Source organism: Harpia harpyja, chromosome 1 (assembly GCF_026419915.1).
Source record: "Harpia harpyja isolate bHarHar1 chromosome 1, bHarHar1 primary haplotype, whole genome shotgun sequence".
Classification (NCBI taxonomy): domain Eukaryota; kingdom Metazoa; phylum Chordata; class Aves; order Accipitriformes; family Accipitridae; genus Harpia; species Harpia harpyja.
In genome coordinates, this window is record NC_068940.1 from 93073388 (window position 1) to 93098937 (window position 25550).

General features: G+C 37.7%; 1 protein-coding gene across 2 annotated transcripts in view; it reads right to left on the minus strand.

Moving 5' to 3' along the window:
* Nucleotides 1-669: 669 nt before the first annotated feature.
* Nucleotides 670-25550, minus strand: part of ITGB1 (integrin subunit beta 1) — a 47197-nt gene continuing 22316 nt past the window's right edge. Inside the window, exons 4-17 of one of the 2 annotated variants that reach the window (XM_052805908.1) lie at nucleotides 25079-25301; nucleotides 22940-23110; nucleotides 22381-22619; nucleotides 19974-20129; nucleotides 18896-18991; nucleotides 17887-17976; nucleotides 17014-17154; nucleotides 16676-16878; nucleotides 14427-14665; nucleotides 12717-12939; nucleotides 11256-11488; nucleotides 9022-9188; nucleotides 8060-8140; nucleotides 670-1902 (exon numbers count right to left, since the gene is read on the minus strand). In XM_052805908.1, coding sequence (XP_052661868.1) covers nucleotides 8066-8140; nucleotides 9022-9188; nucleotides 11256-11488; nucleotides 12717-12939; nucleotides 14427-14665; nucleotides 16676-16878; nucleotides 17014-17154; nucleotides 17887-17976; nucleotides 18896-18991; nucleotides 19974-20129; nucleotides 22381-22619; nucleotides 22940-23110; nucleotides 25079-25301 — 2256 coding nt within the window. In that variant the 3' untranslated portion in view covers nucleotides 670-1902; nucleotides 8060-8065. The remainder of the gene's footprint in view (nucleotides 1903-8059; nucleotides 8141-9021; nucleotides 9189-11255; nucleotides 11489-12716; nucleotides 12940-14426; nucleotides 14666-16675; nucleotides 16879-17013; nucleotides 17155-17886; nucleotides 17977-18895; nucleotides 18992-19973; nucleotides 20130-22380; nucleotides 22620-22939; nucleotides 23111-25078; nucleotides 25302-25550) is intronic. The other variant, XM_052805918.1, reaches the window with a different exon arrangement.

Genomic DNA, 25550 nt, shown 5'->3' on the forward strand with positions numbered 1-25550 from the left:
TCTTGTCTCCAGCTGCTTCCCTCATAGAGGGATGGAGACAGACACACACGCACAACCGCCCAACCTCTCCATCGATGCCCCCCTCCCACTTCATGGAAACCAGGCTCCTTCTGGCCACAGATGGAGGTTAAAAGGGACATTTAGATCCCCACAGCTTCTCAGGATAACCTGAAGTACCAACAGTTTAAAAAAAAAAAAAAAAATCATACAGATTCCATGAATACACCTTAGGAATGTATTTAATTACAAAATGGTTTTGATAATCTATCTAGAACATTATACCCTTAAAAAAATTTGGAAGACTTTCTTTTCCTACAAAATGTAGTGATTTTTCTCATTTGTTGTGTGTTGTGAAACAATGTTAACCAAATAGCCCATTTGCTGGAACAGTTACTAAACTACAGAACTTCTTTAGCACACATGCAAGCCTGGGGCTTTACATCAGCGGCCACTGTACATAACACGGAGCACTGTGCTACACCCTGGCCTTTGTGCATTTCATACAACAGCTAATGTTTGTTATGCAAGATCACTTCTGCTTAATTTTTCTCAGATTTGATCTAAAGGACATATTTGGTATTATTACAATGTCTATTACCTCTTGCCCAAACAGACACAGTTCTCAGGTTTTTGGAATAGTATCAACTTCTACAACATAAAGAGACGAGATTTAAGTATTTTAAGGTACTTTTATTTAATAAATAACTTCAGTAATAGCACTGTAAAAAGTGAACATCTGTTAAAATAAAAAGGCACTTAAAACAAGAATATGACTATGATGCAGTTTGAATGGTCAAAGGCAAATATACATGGCACATGTCAAGAATGATGTGTGATTTGTCACATGACAAACTATGCAATCTTAGCTACAGGGTAAAGGCAAATTTACAGCTAAGACTGCTCAAAAAAAAAAAAAACCCAAGGAAAAAAAAAGCTTGTGTTGATACAAAAATATTACAAAAAGAATCGCAACCAAATACGTTAAAAAGATTAGAAGGGTGACAAAGCACCAGGCTTGAAACCAAGGAAACATTACAGAATAAAGACACAGTATGATGTAAGGCCCTTATGTATTTTAAGGATGTCTTGGTAAGGTATTTCATGACACTGCCACCCAGGGCTTGAATTTACAAATTAAAACTAAGCAAGTTACCAGTCAGCAACTTTTTCAGTAATGGCACGTGTTTTAAAGCTATTTTTTCCTTCTTAACATTCTTCTCAAACCCTTTCATTTTAACCATACCCTGGCAATAAGGAACTTAAAAATTAAAAATAAGTATGCACACACTTTTCAGTCTTTTACACTGCTCACTTCCAACTTACTCAACTTACCATATACTTAATCATATGTCTAGCAAGCAGAAGATCAGTTAACCACCAGCTCCATGCTACGTGAGTTTAATTATATCTGCAAACTCAAGCCCTGATTTCCCTGTAAAGCTAAAAAGTTTAATACTAAATGGCTAGGCAGAGCCCTCATGCTGATTGCTTTAACCATTTCCCTCCCAGTCATGCCACAGCAGTATTGCACCCTGCAGAAGACCTAGATTCACAGCACAGGAGTGGAAAAGGTCAAAAAGGCACCGTGTGACCTTAGCTGACTAGGCTACACAGTCTCAAGTTTTTTTTGTCAGACCTCTGGCACTGATTACTTTTATTTGCAAAAAAAATAAAAATAAAAAATTACATATGGTACATTTTCAAAACCTGCACAGGAAAACAAACCTACATGTAATGAATTAGTAAAATCACTGCAGTTTGCCCTAAATCTATCTTACTGTGACTACAAAAAATTGCTATGCTGCATACAGTGTTGTGAAGTTATACAAGCAGTGTTCATTTTCCCTCATATTTAGGATTGACCACAGTTGTCACTGCACTCTTGTAAATAGGATTTTCACCCTAGAAAAAGAAAAATATTTACATTAACATTTTAAAGAGATGAAAAAAGCACTGTGTTTACAAGAAGTGTAAAAATTAGCCTAAGAAATTATCCATTAATGTTTTGTTTGTACACACAAACAGCTTAAATCAAACTAGTTTTCCCTCTAGCAACTTGAACAAAGGCATGCTCAGCTAATAAAGCAAAAGGTTAGGGCACGATCCTGTCCAGTTTACACCACAGATTTCCTTCAAAGCATATGAACCTCATATGGTCATCCCAGGGCTCAGCCATCAACTCAGGGGTCTGTGGCCCATGATGTTTTTTAAAGAACAGGACTGTAAACAACATTGTTTGAAGCCATGACTGACCACAGACCACATTCTGCTATAATAAACATTTAAATAGCTTATCTTGTATTATAATTTAATTCTAGAAACAAAGTGGAAAGGCTTATACTATTTTGATAATACACATTCAATATTTATATTGAACATTCAGTATTTGTCATTCTCATTTTATTCCTGCAGGTCTCCCCAACCTGCAAAATGCGTAGTTAAAACTAAGAAACTTCTGTACTGGTGCAAATGTTGCAATAAAAACATTAATTCTACTGACACGAGAAATGCCTACAGAACAACCGCTTACATCTCTCTTGTTGAGATTTGAAAACCTCTAAATTAAGCTTACTGTAAGCTTCCTTTGTTTCTAGGTTTCCTTTTATCTCAGTAAATCTTACTCCATTTATGGCATCCTTGCACACCTAAGATGAACAGCTTGAACTCAAAACAAATAGGTAAATCTTACTAGGAGAAAGGGCTACCGCTAGGCTAGGACTCTACCGATACAGCCTGGAGCAGCAGTACTGTGCTCTTATCGCAACCTGAACTTCAACCTAAATAAATGTTGTTTACCAGTATATGAAACTCTTCTGTGCATACACGAATAATTCCTGAGGAAATTCAGTACAGTGCAGATGTCAGCCTGAGTGCAGTTCTGGCCAGAACCACATCTGGCCTTCATCAGCAGTAAGGGAATCTCTCTCCCTCTGAAGATCCCTCTAGTCTGAGATGGCCTATATAACCATATTAATTCAATTCTACTCTATTAAATTACACAGCATTTAAAATATTTCAGGTTAAAAAAACCTTTTCCTACAGTCAATTGAAGGAAATCCTCCCCCTAGACACACAAACACCAGGTGTGTCTGTTTTTTCAGGGTCGTAAACCTGGAAAAACAACTGGGAATACCACAGGATGCGCCAAAAGGTGACAAGGCAAGCAAGAAACCAACTTGGTGTGAAATTTTCATATCACAATTCCTGGGACATTTGTTGCCTTCTATTTGCAAGACCTGGTATGGGGCAAGTAACTGGCTTACCCCAACAACAGTAGCTGCTGCTAAGGAAGACCATTTAGGTGGTATACTGCCTTTCTGTCATGGTTCTTTTCACAGAAAAAGGCTGTTTCTCCTTGAAGCCAGCTTCTCTACATGGAAAGAGCAACGAGGCACATCCAAGCCCGCCTAGACCTGAAAGAATCCAGCCTAGTCTCTCAAGGCCAGCCAGAACATGGATTGCTGGACAACAGAAGTCAAGGTTCCCTGCTCACTCTTCTCAATATCTAAGTCAACGTCATCTGGTTTGAGGTGAAGGAAGAACTAGGTGTCCAGTGCTGGCTATACTTCACAAATACATAGTAACAGCAAAAGACCCTTCTATCAGTTCCCAGGCAAACTCTGCCTTCATTAAAAGTATATCAGCTACTAGTTTGGAAAGGGATGCTGAGTTAAGTTTTTTTGCTTGTTTGCTTTGTTTGTTTGTTTGGGTTTTTTTAAATCATGGAAATAGTGTTGTGGCTAGTTCTCACCAGACAAATTAATCAATGCAAAATTACATACCCCCCGCCCCCCATATTTTTAATAAAAAGCCTTGCAATAGTAAGATGTAAATGAAACTGGAAGAACGTCCAGGGATGAGAGATTTAATCTGTAACTGAAGTATCTCATTATGCCTCAACATTCTTGGCAATGTACATTGTGTGTTTCCTCAATGAGTTTTAATGGAGAATTCTTAAAAATATAAATATAAATCAGTAAAGTTTATGATGCAGAAAAAGTCTGTAAGCTTAATAGGCTGTATCATATGCAGACTGGAAGGTATTGCACAGCTCTTCAGTGGCAAGGCATTATGTAATATTTGTTATACTGTGCTTTTAACCTTCAACATTTTACAAAACAGACTACCCCCAGCACATACAGGGAGGTATATGTTTACATTTTCTTGTTTGTAAAAGATAACTTCTTTCAGGTAGTGTAGGAGTTGGTCTAAAGGTTAGGACTAAAACTTGCAAATTTGCAGGGTGCTGCTCATACAATTAATTTGAACTTGGAATCAGGTTTAAAATGCAATTTGCATAATAAGATTGTAAATTTTTTACTATAATGCTTTTTCAAGAGAAATCAGAATTTGAAATTTACATGCTCTTTATTTAGCATAAGCCCTATCTACAAAGAAACCAAAACGCTGTACTCTTTTCCCCTGTACTTGCACTTTATGTTCCCAAGAACTCTCAGAAGCACACCGTGGGATTTAGGTCACTGAATAAGGCACTTAACAAGGTGTCTCCCCATGTCAGTTGAGTGCCTCAGTTCCCATTAAAAATAATGGAGATTTTGTCAACACACAGAGAACTATTCAGCTTAACCCAACCTTACGTTCGATCAGCTAAATGGCTCTTGAGGCTCTACTGCCTATAACTGCAACACAGGCACCCAATGGATTTGCAATTCCTTCCCTGCTATCTTCTGTTAGACAGGCAGCAACAGCCCTGGGCTTTCCAGCCATACTCAATCACTGTGTCTCAGCCCTGGGTTGGCAAGGTCTTCTACATATAGCTTACCATTAAAACTAACATGGAAGTAGTAAATAAATGTCCACCAGTTCAACACGACTCTCACCTCCCTTAGGGCCCCTCACAGCTGGCACATGGTATGAACTTTCAGAGATTAGCAGCATTCCAGATTTTTAACTGGCCACTAAAACATAGTATTCCAAACTTGCTGTCTTAGACAAATACTACTGTTTTTTAAATAAACCTGTTTTCTTTACGCCACTGCAGAGGATACACTGGTTTAAGCATGCAAAGTTAGGGAAAACACGTTTGCCACATGCCCCTATAAATGAAAACACCATGCACACTTAAACCAAAATAAAAGTCAAACAATAACTACATATAAGATGAAGTGAAATACATTAAAATTAAGATGGAGGTATTTTTAAAAAGTAACCTTCAGCAGAGAATAATGAGCTGTGTTCTTGCAACACTGTTACGTTTTCAACTAGACTGGGCTGTTCAGAGGGTAACAGTTCAGTCTAGCGTTGCATAAAGATGAATCTGTTATACAGGATGTTTGATTAACCTTCGTATTCCTTTTTTCCCCATGGACTTACTATTTCAATAGTCACTTAAACTACCTTTATAGTGGGTTTAAGTCCTAAGTCACTGCAAGAAACTGCACACTTGAATTTTTAAACTCATCCATATACATTGTTCAAGAGCTGGTTCTTACTATTTTCAGCTCTCATCAATATCCATCATTATTTTACAGTAATATAAAATCAGTCATCTGTCAACCCATAAATACAGCAGTTGCATCAGACGATGAAGCAAAGGCCACAGTTAAGGGCAACACAGACAACAGAGGGCATCATCTACCACGACTGGAAGACTAGAGGAAAGCAGCTAGCCTGCTGTTAAGTAAATACTCTTTTAATGGCACAAATCTGAACTAGACAGGCAGTGAAGACAGTAAGGCCCGACAGTGGTGAAAGGACACTAAGACAGTAGCTATACTGCAGGCCAAGGACAACTTGAACTTGGTTCAACCTAGCTGGCTTGAGCATCAACTGCACAGATATTGTGGTGACAAGTCATTCACATCACCACAGACCAGGACTGGTAAAGTATTTGGGCACCTCGTCCACGACAAGCTTCATGGTGCTGCAGTTTACTCACTGCAGTAACCAAGCCCACGTGTGTGTATGACTGTTGTGGAAGAGGGGGAAGGGTTGCACAAACTCTACGCAGTTAATTTTACTGTATACGTATATACCTGGAGGGAACCTACTGCAGTGTAATTTTCTTGTAATGGGATTTCAGATGACTTTCTTGCCTTGACAAGACAACTTTCTTCACCTAAATGAAAGGTTACTTCAACAATCTAAAAACCCCAGAAAAATCTTAGTTATAGGAGAAAGGAGGATTTTCTTCTTCTACTTCCTGTGGGTCACCTATTCTGTCAATACTCATCTTGTCTTTTTCAGTGGCCAATAAAACTAAACCCAGCTCCCTTTCTCCCCAAAGTTCTGATATTTTTATGAACATCAAAAATGATAAAGACGTGTTTTAAAAAACCACACTCTTTCATACGTCTGATCTTCACAGTGAGTGAAACAAGAAGGCAGAATTCAATCCCTCCATTTACACAAGAGGAAAGCTTTCTGCAAGAAGTACATTTTGAGGAGAAATGGCAGCACTAAAGACATTAGATCCTGAAAGAGTAATGGGGCAGAGAACGAGAGCACAGAATGGAAGTTACACACCGTATGGTTTGTTAGATGCTTGTCCTGCATGCAACAGAGAGTACACAATTAAGTGAATAGCAGAAGAGAAGGTAAGAGAGACTTAACCAGATGGATTATGTGAAATGTTAGAAAGGAACAAGAACTCCATTTCCTCCACAGAATAATCGACTCTGAGAAGAAAAATGGAAAGGAGTTGAATGTGGTCGGTGTGGCAAGCAAAATGACGATTTTTACAATCAATTTCGAACACAATGGAAAGTGAAATGACTGCAAAGAGAAGAGGAAAGTATATTTCATCAAGGAAGGGCTCAGAATGCTAGACAAAGTATTTGGAATTGTTGTCACTGTGAGGACAGGTAAGAGCTTAAATACTCTTAATTCCTGCTTTCTCCCCTCATTTTTCCTTTACTAAATCTTTTGAGTGCAATGCTGAAAAAGGGAGACAGCAGACAGAATAAAATTAGAGATAACAGATTCTTCCCTTCCACTGGCTCCTGAAAAAAGCCCTTGGATATTTAAAAGGATGTGCTGCCTTCCCGACTTCTTCATTCCCTTCCCTCTAATCTGATGTCTGTACTTCTCACCTCCCAACATTCTTGTGACATCCATTCCCCATCTAATCCTCCCTTTCTCATTCCTTCCCCAGAAGCTGGACAGCCCAGGGAAGGAGATGAACACCTAAAGCATTCAAGAAAGTGCAATCTCAAAGTCTACAGATCTCTCTCCATCATTTCTAGTTTACTGACTTGCTCTTCTGATTACTGCCATTTCTCCTTGCTTGTTGGGTGTGAAGAGAACTGAAGTCAGCATTTCCAAACAGAAATGAGGTGTTCAGGCAGAATTTAGGAGGGACTAAGAAACTGGGGGAAAATGCATCTAGAGGGGACAAGAACATTTCCTCCTCTCATATTCATGTTTTTTTCTATGGAGACCCCCAAGCTGGCTGGGCTACAAGGACTGTGATATTGCCAGTTTCAGCAGAAATATGGATAGAAAAAATAAGATGCATATTTAATTATAAAATCAATAGAGTATATGCATTTCACACTTTAAATACAGGGTAGTTCTACACTAGGTTAATAAGCCAAAGCAGTTAAAAAAAAAAAAAATAAATCTGTAAGGCTACTCTGAATGTTCCCAGAGTTATTCTAATAAAAACAGTGGTATTTATAGACTGGGATATCTGAGGAATATCTAAACTAGCTTTGCAAACATCAACTTCAAGCAAACTGACTGCTGATTCAAGGAAATAGAAGACAAACCCTCCTCTGAATGCTGTGTCTCTCCACTATCCAAAGAGCTTCTTCAATCCTAACAGTTGTTCTATTATATATCCATACATTTATCCGGGGAAAAAAAAATATAATTCACTTGTAGAATAGTTTAAGCCAGTACTGGTGGTATTAGTAAGTAAGCAATCTTGCTGTCAAAACAAGTTAAAAATTTTCAAGCTGCATTCTTTAAAACCCCAGAATCAAAGCAGCAGTAGATAAACTAAGCAAGACTTAAACTGTGATTAACTGACTGACACACAGTGAGTTTGAAGTGACATGCAAAGGAAAAAAGGAAGAAAATGAAAGAAGATACAAACTGAGACTTAGAGACCAGCTTTACGTCCATAGTTTGGATTCTTGAAATTGTTAATAGGGCTCTTGTATATTGGATTTTCTTGCTGAAGTAAAAGAAATGGTCAATGTCGAATAATTCAACAGGAAAAAAAGAAAAGTAACATTCTCAGCTATCACTGAAAAAAATCATGCTCTATATAAAGAAAAGTGTTAGTAATTCTTTTTCTAGCATAGAATTAATTAATTTTCTTAAATAAAAACAAAAGACTTCCTAGGAGATTTTTTTAAAGTATTCCCTTATCAAGCATACGTGGGTGTTGACTTCTACAGAACTGTAGTGAAGGGTTTTTGATTAGCAGGTTCCTAAAATTTCCCAGAGGCAGTGACCCTATAGCCTACATAAGCCTATAGAACATAGGCTTGTTTTTCTTGCATACTTTTCTGTTGACAAGGGGCTGGGAAGATTTCAACAAACCAGTACCAGCCACGATTTTGTGACCAGTTATTGAAATCTCCCAACCAAACCTGTATGAGTATTCACAAGATCTCTTTCATAAGCGTAAAATTTTCTTCTTCATTTTATGCAAAAGTGACTCTCATCTTCTAATAAACATTTTAATAATATGTTGTAAAGTGTGGTAGAACTGCAAAGCTGAACTATTCTGTCACCATCACATTTTTATTTCTACTTAAGTTACTACTCGCTTTTCTAACCCAAGAGGTACTTCTCAAAGAGTGTTGCGTTTTTTTGTTGTGGTTTGGGTTTTTTTTTGGTGGTTTTTTTTTTTTTTTGTTTTGTTTGGGGTTTTTTGCTAGTGGTAACACATAATATGTTTTAAAGTCAGCTTAAAATAAGGATATTTCTGTTCCTCCATAGGCCAAAAGGCAGGGATACATTCTGAAACATTTAAGGCACGTGAACAAAAATCTTCTATTCTTCCTCAACTACTGTAGCTTTTAGAAAGATAAAAGCCTCTTGACTTACCGTATCCCACTTGGCATTCATCTTCTCCTTTTCAAATTTAGCAAATTCTCTTCTGTCATGAATGATCATTAGTAGTTTCCAAATCAATAATAATGCAAGTCCAATAAGAACAATTCCAGCAACCACACCAGCTACAATGGGAATGATGTCAGGGCCACTGGGGCATTCTAGGGAACAAAGCGAGGGAAGCATGATTTTACAAAATGGTAAAGGTAATGCACAACCAGATGCTTTTGAAATTTTATTTTGTACTGAAGTGAGTATTTTGAATATCAGAGATATGCCAATACTATTTTCCTTTCAAACAATGGAAGTTTTGGAATGTGTACATCCTGTAACATTCTAACTTATTTTTATCCTTCTAATTTGTGTTTAGTCTTAGCAATAGAACAATTCATATTCTGATGATAAAGTCTACACACTGCTAAACCCTTAAGCTATTCAGTAGCTTAAGAGTATTAAAGTAAAATAACTAGCAATTGTATTTTAAACATGAAAAAGTGCCAAGTCAAAGGTGGCGCTGGAGGGATAAACCAGCTAGAGTACAAATGCAGATTAGCAAAACAGTCCCCACATACTCTATCAACAGTGTTACAGAAAAAGCTCGTTCCTCAATTTACGTCAGATGGCTGTTATTGTTAGTAGCTAATATATAGAGATAAGTAATAACTTCGCTTCTGAAACAGATTTTTTAAGATATCGCCTCATCTTGGAAATTGATCTCTGCTGAAATAAGATTTTTATAAAAGGCACAACTTTGGATAAAAATATCATGTACTTTCAAAATAAGTGAATTGTGTTTGAAAAGAGTAATACAGATGCAAAATGATTTAAGGTGACTGTCATAGAAATAATAATCCTCCAAAATAAAACCCAACTCTTCTATTAACATGAAATTCTCAATAATCACAAACTGAACAAGGGCTTTTGCAGAGCTCAATGCACAGACTGAAGAAATCAGAAACAAACAAATGCAACTTCTATGCTGTCAATAGGAACACTGCTTCCCCCCAAACTGCAGACTCCTAATCTTGGTAGCTGCCTCTGCAGGAGTGGGGGCAGTGGGAAGGGACATGACAGGAATTCCTTGGGGACCAGCAAGGAACGAGTGTCTGCTCCACCAAATATAGCTCTACTGAACAAAGCTTGTTCCTTCAGCACTTGCTTGGCACAAAATTAAGGTGCCTCCCAGTGCATGAAGGCTTGATTCAGCTCTTAACTAAGGCAACAGAAATCTATCCATGAAGAAAAGGTCAGATCCCTGAAGTGTAGGGTATCTGTTGACTTGTCCTAAAAGAAGACAGGGCTCAAGGTCCTCCTCTATACGTTGGACTACATTTTTAGAGCATTTAAAACATTCTGAATTGAAGTGGCATTTATTTCTAAAAGCCACTAACCACTGACCTGTATTAACTGACGATCACCCAAATGATCAATTCTGAAATTTCCTTGAGTACAATACAGCACTAAACCTTTTAACACACAAGTAAGGTGTGTATTTTGTATCAGGCTTATAAAAATCAGATCACACACTGCTAATGTACAAAACCAGAATTTTTGCACTGTTAGATGCTACATCTCATGATTCAAACTAACAATACTCTTGGCGAATAAATGGTAAATTACTGATCGAGCTATAGAATTGTTCTCTCTTTTTTGTGTCAGAAGATTGAACAAAATGAAGAACAGTTGCCTATTAAGGATTAACAAAGCAAAAGGCTTTTCAGATCTATTCTTGAAGGTACCTCAATTAAGTAAAAGCAAAGACTCCCATTTGTGTAAGACTGGTCCCATATTATTAAGAAAAGGAAAAGAAAAAAACCAACAAAACCACACAGACACCATTGTTTCTCACCTGTAGCACAAGCCCGGTCAAAAAAAATTATCAAAATTTAGATATCTAGGACTTGCTACAGGACAGGTAAAACAAGCCTGCAAAGTGTCAAGTCGAAACATGAAATGCTTTAACAAATACACATATCTGATTGACTTTGTTTTTAAAAAACAAAACCTGTTTCTGTCAGCCTAAAGGTTTCAAAAAACTAGGTCTAGAGAGACTTAGGTTTTTCTAAAGCTGCTCAAGTTCCAGACATCCACAACTCTCACTCAGGGAATAAGTACCTATTTCCAAATGCATCTAACCCACAAATCAACCAGAGCTACTTTGTAGTACACAACAACTGCATGAATTAACAACAAAGACAAAGGGAGAGTAGGCAACATCACGTTCATACCTGGGGTCTCTACCACGTGGACATTGGCTTCACCATTTGAGTTGACAGAATATGTGAAGTAGAACCAGCAGTCATCAACGTCCTTCTCTTTGCAATGAGACAACGGATCGGGCTGTCCGGGCTGTGGCAACTTGTCTCGACTTTCTACCCGCGTCATGTTGAAATGCATACATTCCTGAGAACACGTTTCCTTCTTTTCTCCCTTATCGAAAGCTCTGCATTGAACACAGTCCCTGTGGAAGTACAAATCAGAAGCAATGCTTTTTAACATGTTCACGAAAGAGTTCTAGCATTTAATCTAGAGAAATGTAAAGGAGGGTGTCAGAAAAAAACCCAAGAAAACCAGCCCTTTTGCCATATAGAGGCCAGGAAAAAATAAAGCAAGACACTGCTTTTTACCAGCCAGAACTTTTACAAAACTTGTGATCAACAAAAGCCCCCTTTAATAAATTCCTCTTTCCCTGGATGACTCACAAGCTTCAAGGACAGGAAAAAAAATTTACCTAAATCTCTAAAAGGGAATAAGGCTAAAACTTTTTCAACACCTCCACCTGGAAATTGAATACTTTCAGAGAAGGCAGTGTAGGAACAGAATATTTACAGTGAAACAGTATCTGAGACACAGACAGGTTAAAAAGAACAAACTGAGTGACAAGCTTTACAGCAGGATATCACTCTGAATAACTAATTGAAAAAAGCGGACTGAGCAGGATTTTTATACTAAAAAGACTGCGCTGAGAGAAAACCTTAAAGTCAGCTGCACAAAGCCAGGAATCACCCCAGCCACTAATCATAAACTTATTTCAAAGCTTCCGTGCAGAAAATGCTTGGTTTCTAAAAACCCGGATTTCCAAAGGCAGGGATGCAAATTTCACTGGCCCACACGGATCTAGGTTTAGTTTTCGACGGTCTGGACAGTCTGACTTTTTCAGTAGTATTTCAGAATAAAAGTTTTAAGCAAAAAGCTTAGCTGAAGTTTTAACTATTCTGGAAATTGCACAGTATATGTATACTTTTGATACATTAATTTCAAAAGGTCAAGATGATGGAACTTTACGGCCTGCCACATTAGACTTCTGTTCCCTCCAACTCTGCAGAAGGTTGGCTGTCGATAATCATACATGAAACAGGGGAAAGCTGTAATGTGCCCAAATCAATCTGAATGGTTAAAACTGATTTAACATAATGTACACATTTCTATGCCTAACAAAAAATGGCAGGTAAAGAATTTAGGGAAATAATTAGCATACCTGGAAGCAATCAAAATACCGTATTAAAAATGTTTTGTTCGTAATTATTGAGTATCACCCAACAACTTTTACTGTCTAAAGGGATGATATGACATGATGCCCCTACATTTCAGGGTAGAATAAAGCACAGTATCAAAAGCCTTGTTCTGCACATGTAAATATCACAAACTCAAATGTATAGAAGCTGGAACTTGGTTTTCTAGGTACTTACTTGTGCTCTGCACAGACACCGAGACAAGTCTGACACATTTCACATGTAGGGCCTTGGAATTTGGGATCTGTACAATTACAAGTGCCACATTCGCAGGTTCCTCTTCCATTGCAAATCTGGCCATTAGATGCCATACATGGAAAAGTATCCAAAGAACAATCGCATGCGCTGCCAGTGAAGTTGGGGAAACACTCGCACACTCTGCATTTGCAGATACCGTTTCCTGTGCATTGAAAAGATATTTCAGTGAAATGAAGTCTAATATAAAACATAAAATTTATGACAGTAAGAAATAAATGTTCACTACCTCAGGATAGATACAGGGAAAAGAAAACCCTGGTGGAGAGATAATGAAGACAATAATGAATTAAGAGCTACAACATAATTTTAGCTCCTTGAAAAACTACTTACAGGCATTTCTCCCCTTTTCCCATTCTCCTACACTTGGATTTCCTTTCATAAACAAAATAAGACGACTCAGGAAAGCTGACTGAGAATAGTATAATATGATGGCCATATCTCCTGGGTGGAGAGCATTACAGCACTGCTTCAGTTCACAATTTTATATGTATATAGATGCACTGATCACTCCTGTCTTTCTATCACTATGCAAATTTATAAAGCAAGACCTAAAAAGATGAGGAATGCACTAACTTAGACTTCACAAAACAGAAAAGATGAAACAGCTTTGGCTCCTTAGAACACCACCATTGAACTGCTGTACTTCTGATCTCACCCAACCAACCAAACTTTATGCTCCTTACACAGGAAGTAAGATACCTGTATCTCCAGAAGGGTGATTTGGATGAAATGGAAAGATCTTTGGCTACACCCCTCCTTCTCCATTGAGAACAAAATGTTTAAGTCAATACTTATCTGTCACCATATATTTTGGAACACCACCACTACTGCTCCTATCCTTTGTGGAGCTGGTGAGCAATAGTGTATTCTGAGCAAAGCAGACAGATGAGGTATTTTCATAATTCAGTTAAAGCTTAGTGGCTTCTCTGTTTTATTTTTGTATCACAGTCAAAACTGAGGTAGTAGTTACACTCCTACCAGGTACTTCAATGTGCAAAGCAGCCTAGGGAAGTTATAGGACAAAAATGCATGCAGCAAAATAATTTAGACACTGGCTGCTGGAGGATTTTCTAAACTGCTTTTGATTTCGGGAATTAACTGCCATCAGAATCTTGTTTCAAGCACTTAAGGTGTTCTTCTGGATCTTGCATGTTTTGATCTTCACTTACCTTTCAGAATAGTCTCAAGATAGCATCTCACTGGTATCTTGTCAACCACCGAGTCAAGCACTCAGTATTACAAGTAAGCTGAGGTCATTATCTCTTTTTATTGACGCAGTGGTTACACTGAGCCAGGATAACATTATAATCTCAGGCCAGTTGTCTCAGCAATCTTTACTATAATACCTGAGGGTAATTCTGTAATAAACAGCAGAAGTCAAGTTCACTTTACATCCTTCTCGAAGCTGATTCAAGGAAGGTGAAAAGTGTATTAACACACTATATGTTCATGATCAAGAGAGCTGTTTTATTAATAGACATTTTCAATCACTAAATCTGTGCATATTCTCATCTCTTTTATCAAGTAGCTATGGTCTTTAAGCTAAGTATCACTACTCTACATGGTAGAGTTGACAGACTTGTAAACTGCTAGCCAGTTTTGCCTGCAAACTCTGAAGTAGTTTCTCACCTCCACAAATCAAACCATTTGATCGATCACAGTTGAAGTTATCACATTCACAATATTTGCCAGAATACACTTCATTGGTGTTTTCTCTTTTCTTGCATACACATTGTCCACAAATGCATTCTCCATTATTACTGCATATTTCTGTACTGTTCTCTCTCCTGCAGTAAGCATCCATATCCTCACTATTTACTTCATCTGTACTACATTCACATAGTCTTCCAATACGTCCTTCATTACATCTGCAAGGTAAAAACACGACTGAAAATGTAAACTTAATTAAAAGTCATACAATAAGACTGCAAAAATAGCACAAAGAACAGGAATAAAAGTGACTACTCTCTCAAGGAATATTCCAAGTTAAACTTCAAATGAGATTTCCAGCTGACACCTACCTACATAGACATTCTTGAAGCCGCTGGAGCAAACTAGACTAAGTTGCTTCTATGATGATTACTTGTTCCAGGTGAGAAACTGTGTCACGACCTCTAACTAAATTGCCACATAACCACTATTAATTCCTCTCTCTCAGGTGACAGAGCACCAATTATTTTTAAATGACAGTTCACTGTAGCTGCTGTCATCTTTCAATGAAAAGATTTCCTGTGAACAGCAATTAGGCAGGGGAGTAGATGATCTTCAGAGCTGCGGACCACCAGCAAATTCAGCCAAGATCTTTGGGGATCAGCACTTCTCATTATCAAGGCTAAAGTACCAACGAGCAAACGGAGGTTGTTCATGTTCCCAGCAGTGATTGACAAACTGCTTGCTGTGGGCATCCAGAGACCAGTTCAGCCAGGAAACTGCTACTGTTGCAAGAGCAGAAGGCTGTTCTTACCTACAGCTCTGTTCTCCCCCACATGAAACCATGGGGACACTAGTGACAGCGATACCACGTTTAGGAAGTCTTTCTGCACAAAGATGGGAAAATCTGTTCTCCTTACTTGAAGGGAGCATCAAAAACTGACTGCAAAATGGAGCAATGGACCATAAATACTGGATACAAAGTAGCTTATTCCTCAACTAACAGAATACTAAGCAGTTAGGGGGCCATACCTCAGCCTTTCAAACACCCTGTTAACTACCACCACCAACTTCACCAGGCAGATGTTAGTCCATCCTGCACCAGAAGTCCTCTAAGACTGAAGTCAGTATCTTTTGCTTTATTTTTAATAAGTCACATACTAAACCATGTGGAATGAGAATTTTACATTTTATTTCAGTTATAGTTCACTGAGCAGGCACCAGTACTGTTTTCCAAAGTCCTGGATCTTGTTTTCCTGGAGAAGATTGTAATTCCATTCTGCTCTTACCATTCCCATCTCAAGGATTTCCAAGAGGAAACAGTTTTCATTTTTGCTGTAGGTTTCTTGGGGGAAAAAAAAAAAGGCTTAAACCTTGACTTCCTAGGTTGATCTTCAACCAGCCTCCAGTGAAACCCTCCAGTGAAGGATTTTGCTCTGCTTTCATCGTGTGTAATTCCAGAAAATCCAGTATCATTTTATTTTCAAATGTGTAATAAGGAATACATGTGTTATCTAATCCCGGTGATGGGCAATAATGAACATTTCAAAGGTGTAAGTATACAAAAAAATTATATATATTCTGAAAGATTTGTAGATGCATGCAATTAGAAGAAACATTGTAACAAGACCCCAAAAGGTTAGAAATAAAGCAGGAAGAAGAGATTGGGATGTCATCCAAAATAAAAGGTGGTTCTTTTATGACTTTTTACTCTTTCCTGCTATGAAACAATTGGTGCCAATCTGGGTAGGACCTCCTACCAAAAAACTAGGAAGCCTGTAAATTTCTCAAAATCAACAGACCTCACATTAGAAGGATATATATAATTAGATTAGTATGAATACTTGCAAAAACATCACAAAGTAATCCCATTCATTTTGTTCCATAAATCCATAATTTTGCCATGTTACATGCACCTCAGAATTAAATAAAGAAACAGAAAAGGCAGTAAGACCCATATCCTTTAAAGTACTGACTCAAGGCCAAATTTGAATTCTGACTTTTACAATGCTGCCAATCTAATGATCAATACTATGAATTGCAGCATAGGGATTATTTTCAGAGATAAGGCAGTATGTCAAAATATCCTAAAAGAAACAGGTCGGTAACAGTAATTCTTGTTCTTTCACTAAAAAAGTTAGTAAAATCAAATAAACCCTAATTATGGAAACAAAGGTCTTGCTCCTATTTCTCTTTTGCAAAAATAAACAAAATGTCTATTTATTTACCTGCATGCACCACATTCAAATGTTCCATTTCCCTCGTGGCAGGCTGGACTGTTAGGTTCTCCTTCACTTTGACACTGACATTCACAGATGAACTGGAGATTAATTTCCACTTCTTCAGTGAATCCCAGTGGTTTGATTTTAATTGTTTCATTTTGTCCTTTCTTTGGACATTCATTAGCTGTTACATTAATCTCAAATTTAACCTGCAAAGAAAAATAAACAGAGTGCCACATTACTAAAAGGAGTTTTGTCTGTACTATTTAAAAAAAAAATTACTGAGTGTTGGACATTTTAAATGAATTTTATACTTTAGTAGCAGCATATATACTGTAAATTACCTCATCTCCAATTGAAATGTTAGAACATTTCCTTCCATCTTCTTGTGTGTCATTCACTCCATTCTTGCAGAAAGACTTATAACTGATTGTCACTCCTTTTGGTAACTTACTGTTTTCCAGGATAACCTCTGAAGAAAGGGACTAAAACAATAGTTATTCGCTAACTTCAAATTGAGTTGCATAAGCATTTTGCTGAAGACATTATACAACTATGCACAGTCTAAGTGCCAGTCCCATGGGCACACTGGAATTATGTAAGTTCCAACATGCTGAGAAACACCAGCCCAGGGCTGCCCATAGCCATGCCGAGGTGACCCCTTCTCATGGCTGAACCCCGTCATGCAGGGTCAGGGCAGGTGTCTATGGACCTTGGAGGCACTTGTTTGCCCCATGTACTCCAAAGGAGAAATGGTGCTCATTTACACAACACAGCTATGAAGAAAATATTCTGGGGCCAAACCCAAGAGGTCCCTGAGGTTGATGTAGACATTTTCTTTGGGGTTAAGAGGTTGCACAATAGCCCTTTTCTCTTCCACATGGGAGGAAGGCAAGAACTGAAGATGCTGAAGAAACAGTGGGGTTTTTGTTTGTGGGTTTTATTTTTTAAAAGGGAAAACATGTATGATAACTTTTTCTTTGTAGTTTTAAGTGGCTTTAAGAGTACATCTTTCTAGTCATCTAACCTCTTATTGCCATAGTGTCTATATGTCTAGTGTGGTTTTACTGCAATGGTGGTATATTTATAGTTTAGTGCACTAACTTCCTATTTTGTAGAAAAAACCATAAAATTTACCTTGGAGTATCTGCCTGAAAAATTCATAATAACTTACAAGCAGGAAAAATAAACAAAACCCAAATAAAATCCGAACTTACATTGTATGCATCAATGATCAGCTGAATCACATTGCTGGAGTTTGAAGACAATGTTCCCACTGCTGATTTTGGTATCAGATTTTTCAATTCCTTTCAGTATTTACAAAAGTAAAAAGAAAATTACAGTCTTACTAACAACAAAGTATAATTTGTACCATAAATATCTGTATGGTGATATAATGCTTTAGTGGATTAACTAGGTCAATGTCAAGTACTTCAAAAAACAAGGCTAAAGTGTTGCCAGTGATCTTCATTAGTTTAGAGGTTGTACACAGCACTACTAGTATAAACAAACACCCAGCCTTTTCTTTTCCTCTGCATTTTCATGTCAAATTTGGTAATAGAATACTAAGACCTCTTCTTGTACAAGCTGACCACATACAATATATCTTCAAGATCTTACAGAAGAAGCACCACACTTCTAGTGCATTATAGATGAGCAGATAAAAGATGATTCCCAATGAAAAAGAAAAAAAACCTTACAAATTGAATATAGCTAAAAAAAGAAAAAATACCTTGTTAGGTTAAAATGAGGAAAAATATGCATCTCCTTTACACAGTCATTTCCTATTTCACAATCACACCCAACAGTTCAGTTAATTTTAAACATCAGGAATATAAATAGACCACAAAGGACAAAATATGCTCTTTCATAAGTGTGTCTCTTGATTCAGTGTCCACACCCCCCTCAGCTATTTTGCTGTAAAAACGTTCATAAAAAGTAGCACTGCAAATATGTTCTCCGCTCACTCCTACCTATAAAGAGGGGCAAGGAGGAGGGGCACTTTCTCCTCAGAAATTACACATGCACTCAGTATCAATTTGAACAAGTAAAAAAGGCTTAATAATAAAAACATGAATAGCAAAATATTAATTCCACGATCACTTACTTCCATACTTGTTTTAATTTCAAATCAAGCAACTTTAATGACTTCAGAGCAAATCTGAGTCAGTCTTTGTGTTAGAGGGAAAAAAGTACAGTGACCAGAAATGTGTTATTTATCTTTACCTTATAAACTGCCTGAAACTCTTCAGTAACAGCAAAGATTGTCTGAATATTGTTCTCACTAAGCTTCTGTACCAGGTGAGCAATAGAGGGATAATCCTATAAAAATCAAGCACAAAATGCAATTCAAATTTGGGACACATTCTAGAAAACAATCAGAAAGACTTTGACATTATAAATACAAATCACCTTTAGAAACATAGGTAAGACTTCTAACTAGCTGGCTTGTGTCACCATTCTAAACCAAAACAACCTCTGAAAACAAACACACATTGAAAAGATTCCATATATGCCCCATGAAGGTAGGTGTTTTTTCCACAATAACATTATCATATTCCCTGGCATTTAAAGTCTCCAGGTTAAATCCCTGATATCAATGTTCTCAGAAAATTACCTTTGGTAGTTTTCCATAAGACTTATCTCAGTGAAAACCACTACCTTTTGCACTGGTTCATAAAGAAAAGATGAAATAAAACCAAATTAATTTTAGGATTTTATTGAACAATACTCACTTAACTTTAGGGATATATGAACACATAAAATTTGTAAAACTTGTCATGTTTACCCCATCTAGTAAATATTTTTCTTTTCACTTTTTGTCTGATCTACCTATCAATAAACCATGAAGTCAATTTTGTTAAGCATACTTTTATCATAAACACTGCATCATAAGATTTCAAGCAGTCTTAAAAAAAAAAAAAATTACAAGGAGCTCTCTATTTTACATTATTTTTTTCAGTAGTAAAATACTTCTGAAGACAAAGTCTAGCAAATGATAAAATAATGGGACAGAGCCACCACAGTTTGCCAGTGGACATGCAGCATTATTAATTATTAGAAAGGTTAAAATCCAACAAGACAAATTATAGCGTGAAAGTTGCCATTTCTTGAAATTTTCCAATCAAGACTGGACTAATTCTTGTGCATTTGCTTTAGTTAAGTCACTTCATGTAATACAGAGGTAAATGGGTAAAGTTGAAAAGATATAGCAGTCTGAAACTATACCAGATGACCTAATGAGATTTTTGAGCTTAAGCATCACAAAATATTAATTTCCCTAGAAGATGATGTAAAGACTTACGTAATAGTGGCTCATTGTGTACATGTTATTTTCCAGATGACATTTCCCATCATTTGGTAAAACAATTCCACCAAGTTTACCGTCTCCTGCAAAGTGAAATCCAGCATCCGTGGAAAACACTAATAGTCTTGTAACGTTTCTCCAGCCAATTTGTTCCTTGGGAAACAAACAAATGGATTTTTGGTATTTTGCACTGATTTATTTTATACCACTGGGTAGCAACGCTTGAGAGAGAAATGCATGAAAAAGAAAGACTTAGGAGAAGCCATACTGCGTAAGTGTCATCCTGGAAATCACATAATTCACTCAAACCTTAAAAGCACTTGCATTTAATTAAATATCTGCTCCAAAACATCTGCTCCAGGTTTTTCACCAAATGCAAGAAACATTCTTTTTGAGACATACTTTGGCCTGTTCAGTTCTTACTAGAGTATCTGAAGAGCAATAGGGTTTTAGAAATCAGGCATGTCAGTCCAGCTCTTTAATGCCAAGTCCACTTCTATGTCACTACCACGCAGCCTGAGCACAGCGGACAACATTAGTGTGTAGAGCACTGCTGCAATCTTGAATTGGAAGACTGTGGCTTGCCCAGCATTAGGTTCTGAAGAATCATCAGGCTTTACCAATCTAGTCCAGATTTGTACCCAGCATAGTGCTTGCCAGAGGACTGCCCTTTTTCACTGTCCTACGAGTATTCTGGCCCACAATTGCAGGGCCTAATTCTGTAACCTACCCTTTCCTATTTTTTTCTAAATTCTTCCATCAAGTTGAAGCCCTAGTTAATTTGAGAGAAGACCATGTAAAAGTGTCACATAAATACCAGTTACCACTGTATTGGGTTTGCATGGCAAGGTTTTGGTAGCGGGAGGGCTACAGGGGTGGCTTCTGCGAGAAGCTGCTCGAAGCTTCCCCTATGTCCGACAGAGCCAGTGCCAGCCGGCTCCGAGATGGACCCACTGTCGGCCAAGGCCGAGCCCATCAGCAATAGTGGTGATGCCTCTGTGATAACATTTTTAAGAAGGAAAAAAGTTGCTGGGATGGAAAACGGCAGCCGGAGAGAGGAGTGAGAACATGTAACCGGAGCAGAGATTCCCCTGCAGCCCGTGGTGGGGAAGACCATGGTGAGGCAGGCTGTCCCCCTGCAGCCCAGGGAGGTCCACGGTGGAGCAGATATCCACCTGCAGCCTGTGGAGGACCCCACGCCAGAGCAGGTGGATGCCTGAAGGAGGCTGTGACCCCGTGGGAAGCCTGCACTGGAGGACTGTCTCCTGTGGGAGGGACCCCATGCTGGAGCAGGGGAAGAGTGATGAGTCCTCCCCCTGAGGAGGAAGGAGCAACAGACACAAGGTGTGATGAACTGACCACAACCCCCGTTCCCTGTCCCTCTGCGCCATTGAAGGGGAGGAGGTAGAAAATTCGGGAGTAAAGTTAAGCTTGGGAAGAACAGGAGGGGTGAACGGAAGGTGTTTTAAGATTTGATTTTATTTCTCATTATCCTACTCTGATTTGATTGGTAATAAATTAAACTAATTTCCTCAAGTCGAGTCTGCTTTGCCTGTGACGGTAATTGTTGAATGATCTCTCCTCTCCCTGTCTTTATCTCAACCCATGAGCCTTTCATTATATTTTCTCTCCCCTGTCCAGGTGAGGAGGGGAGTGATAGAGTGGCTTTGGTGGGCAGCTGGCGTCCAGCCAGAGTCAACCCACCACAACCACCAAAAATAAAAAACAACAAAAAAACCCCCAGAAGACCTATGATTAACAATGCACTTTTAAAATAAGACTCCAGATTGTTTCAGAAAGTCCTGACTCCATTGATCAATAGCAAAAATAATATGGTTAACAAAGCAATAAACTTGGATATCACTTTTTTGGGAGTCCCTGTTGTACAGGTGCATAGAATGGTCTGTCAGACTTCAGAAACATCAAAGAAGAATGCGGTGATCTAGATCAGGTCTTCAAAAATAAACAAAATTCATATTTCCATCTACTTCTGTCTGAGAAGCTAGTAGAAGTTACAATTTAGCAAACTGTTCTGAAACAACAACTACAAAAAGCATATGAGCTTTCAAATAATTTGAAAATAGTTGCTTACTTGGGATTTCATACACTTCTGAGCAGAATTTGATTCTTCTTTTACAGCAAACTTTAAAAACTTTGTCTTTGGAATGCATCTATCTGCTATGAACATGATCTCTAATCAGCACTTTCACTGTTTCCCAGTTTCATTCACTCACTAGAGGTCTCTACAAAAGGCAAATGCATGTATCCATGCAGTCTGCCTAGTCTCTATCTTGTCTTGCTAGCATGAGATGATCTGTTCAAACGTCAGCCACCATAAAACACTGAGGCTGTATTCAAACAATTTCATCTAATAGAGCAGTAAAGAAAACTAATACACACTTACCCCACAAACTGCAACCTGCATTATTGCATCAAATCCACCTTCAGGAGAATCTAAATTCCCAGAAATGTGCTGTTTACCTACAAGTTCATTGAATTTATTTCCTTCACTGGTAAGGCTGAGCACATTTTTATAGCTAAATGGACTCGTACAGTTCTGGTCACCTGTACAAGGATTTCTGAGTTTGGCTGGTGTTGTACTTATATATGGCATCACAGTTTTCTCCACAAAAGAGCCAAAGCCTAAGACAGAACAATAAAAACCCTGTAAGTTGAAGAATGGAAGTCTCTTATTTATATTATGACACAACAGAATGCAAATGCATTATAGCTAAACTGACGTCAGAAATAGCTCTCATCCCTGTTTATGGTCCACTTTCTCCACCAACACCAAGTACTCTTATGTTCCTCGACAGGTTCTATGCATTAGAATATCTGCCATAATACTGCTAATTTAAAAAAAATTACTCTTCATACATAATCATGTGAAAAACATCAGGAAGGAAACTTGACTTTTTCAATTTTTTTTTTTTTTTTTTTTAGAATAGTTAAATCTTTCTTACCAATTCGAAAGTCTGAAGTTATTTTTTCCATTTCTAACATCAGAGCCGTTCCGAGACTTTTCACATTCTCTAAATCATCTTTCATAGAATAGGAGAGGTCCATAAGATAATAAAGGTCAATGGGGTAGTCTTCAGCTCTCTTAAATTTTAATGAAAATGTTTGGGGTTCCCCTGTTTCAGAGATTAAACAACAAATAAAAAACATTAAAAGTTCCACAACTGCACTGGCAAGAAAAATGCCTTTTTAAGGAAAGGCTTTGAAATACTGATGGAGATTTTTAACTAGACGTGAGTAATTTTTTTCTCCTGTTAATTGAAATGCTTAACATCAAATTATGATGAAAAAATTTTCAAGAAGTGTTTCTTTCAAATATCCAACTTCGTATTTCCAAGGTATTTTATCTCTCCATAGAAAATACTAGCCTGCCAAAAATCAAGCCTCTCAGTTGCTGCAATTTCAAATCTTCATACTTGCAATAATTTTAACAAGGTTCCTATAAGATCTTATAGCACAAATTTTCAATATCTATTTGCATCCAAGATGACTCCAAAAATTCTCAGGGTTTAGTTTAAAAAACCCACATTATTTAAATATGCTTGTAACAGAAAAATCAGTTCTGGGTGGAATATTTCAAGTTACTTTGCATCAAATACAGGCTGAGAGCACAGAAATGGCAGTGAGATAATGCCAAGTTACTATTTGTTGCAATTGTAAGCCCAGACTCTGAGTTTTGCCAACAGAAGCATGTCATCTCACTCTTGATGTTGAAAGACACTGCAGAAGAATTACCGCCCCCCCGGAAAATGGAAAAGTATTCTTTTGCCTATTATATATGAAATAAGGAATGGAATTAGAAGTTTTTTCCCCTGCCCCCTCAGTCACTGAAGTTAAATGGTGATATTGATGCTGCTTAAGTCTGCTTAATAATTAGCAAACATTTGCTTAGTATGAGCAAAATTAGCAAACTGGGGAAACAAGTAGATGGGCAAAATGAATAGCATATGGATCACACAGCTATGCAGCATGGTTTTCACACACAAAAAAAAGGCAAAAAACCCAACAACCAAAACCTAAAAGCTTTAGCTTTTCCTTAGCTACTGTTCAAAAGAGCCTGCAGAGAAAGCAAGTATCCCCCTCTGCAAGCACAGTCCCTCATCAGAAAACTTATGACCAAGAGAAGTGCTTATAAACAAAGTAATAACCTTTTGAGTAATTAGGTTCTGGTTGCCCAGGTCCCTCATATGTTCTGATGAAGAAAATTCTGTGTCAACAGAGGAACAATAATTTGGTTTGAAGCTGAAAGCATCACATTAGAAATAAATAGAGGCAATACCAAAATTGCAAAATAACTTTCATTCCTTTCCTTTCCTCTTCTCATCAGACTAAGCTTCTTCAGATCGTCTTGCATTTATTAAGGCAATCACGACCAAGCAGCTGACCCTGAGTACAGGCTCTTATTCCAGGTAAATACAAGGTTGAATGTGTCTGCAGTACCTAGGAACTCTCCTTAAGGACAATCTCCATTATGCTCAAATACTGCATGAGCTACTAGCCCTGTGTCCTGTCCTCTCTCACCCCCCATTTGAATTAAATAAAGTTCTCTTTAGGGGCTAGAAATGGTACACAACTACTTTGTTCTCATTACTGTAGTCCTGTGTCCACATCTTTAGCCACTGGAAAGTATCCCAAAATCTTGCTGCATAACTACAAAACCATTCAGTTCAGACACGCAGACTTTAGGCAACAGCAGTATTTCAAGGAAAAGGAAATGCTGTCGTAACTTCTCTAAGTTTTTGCTCACTTCTCTACTTTCATTCTAAGAAGCCACACTATAGAAAATCAACTAAAAAATACTGAAAACAAAACAATTTTACCTTTCTGATATATGTATTGATCCATGCTGTATCTATTTTCTCCTAAGTTCTATTGGGAACAGTGACAATATCTAACCTTTCATAAAAATCAAACAGTATTTGGAGTATCTAAACACCTGGGGCTGATCTGAATGGCTCTGCTATCATTCAGGTTATATGAACACTAGTAGTTTCTGTAACAAAGTGGTTACACATTCAAAACTAAAATGCAGATGTGGTGGTGACAGAAAAATCACCTGAAGACTAGAATGAAACTGTTCTTACCGACTCTTAGTTTCAGTACTAGTTTTTGTGGCTGGATCTGTGTAATGGCCTCTGGTTTCAGCTTTTCTGCAGCACCTATCTTACGATTCGTTACTTCTCTATCTTCAAGCACCTGTTTGCTACCTCTGGGATCTTCTATATCTTTCATAGGACAGCCTTTACTCTTTAGTGCTGCCAAGTCATCACATCGGGCAGATGTTGGTTCTCCTTCTTGCAAAAAGTCCTAGAAAACACAAGCAAAAGAGTATCAAGTTTACAGCTATCTGCAATCTGTTATACTCTACCCACACTTTTTACAATGACTCTTTTTTTTTTTTCCAAGTTCAGTATGAAAACACACAGTCCTTAAATATATTAGATTACACTAAATACATCAGTGACTATTATTTAGTCCAGGAGTTTGCATCTACTTATACTCATCTGTGTTTAAGATGCAAGAAAGATGAAATAAAAAAAACCAAAGCCCAATGTC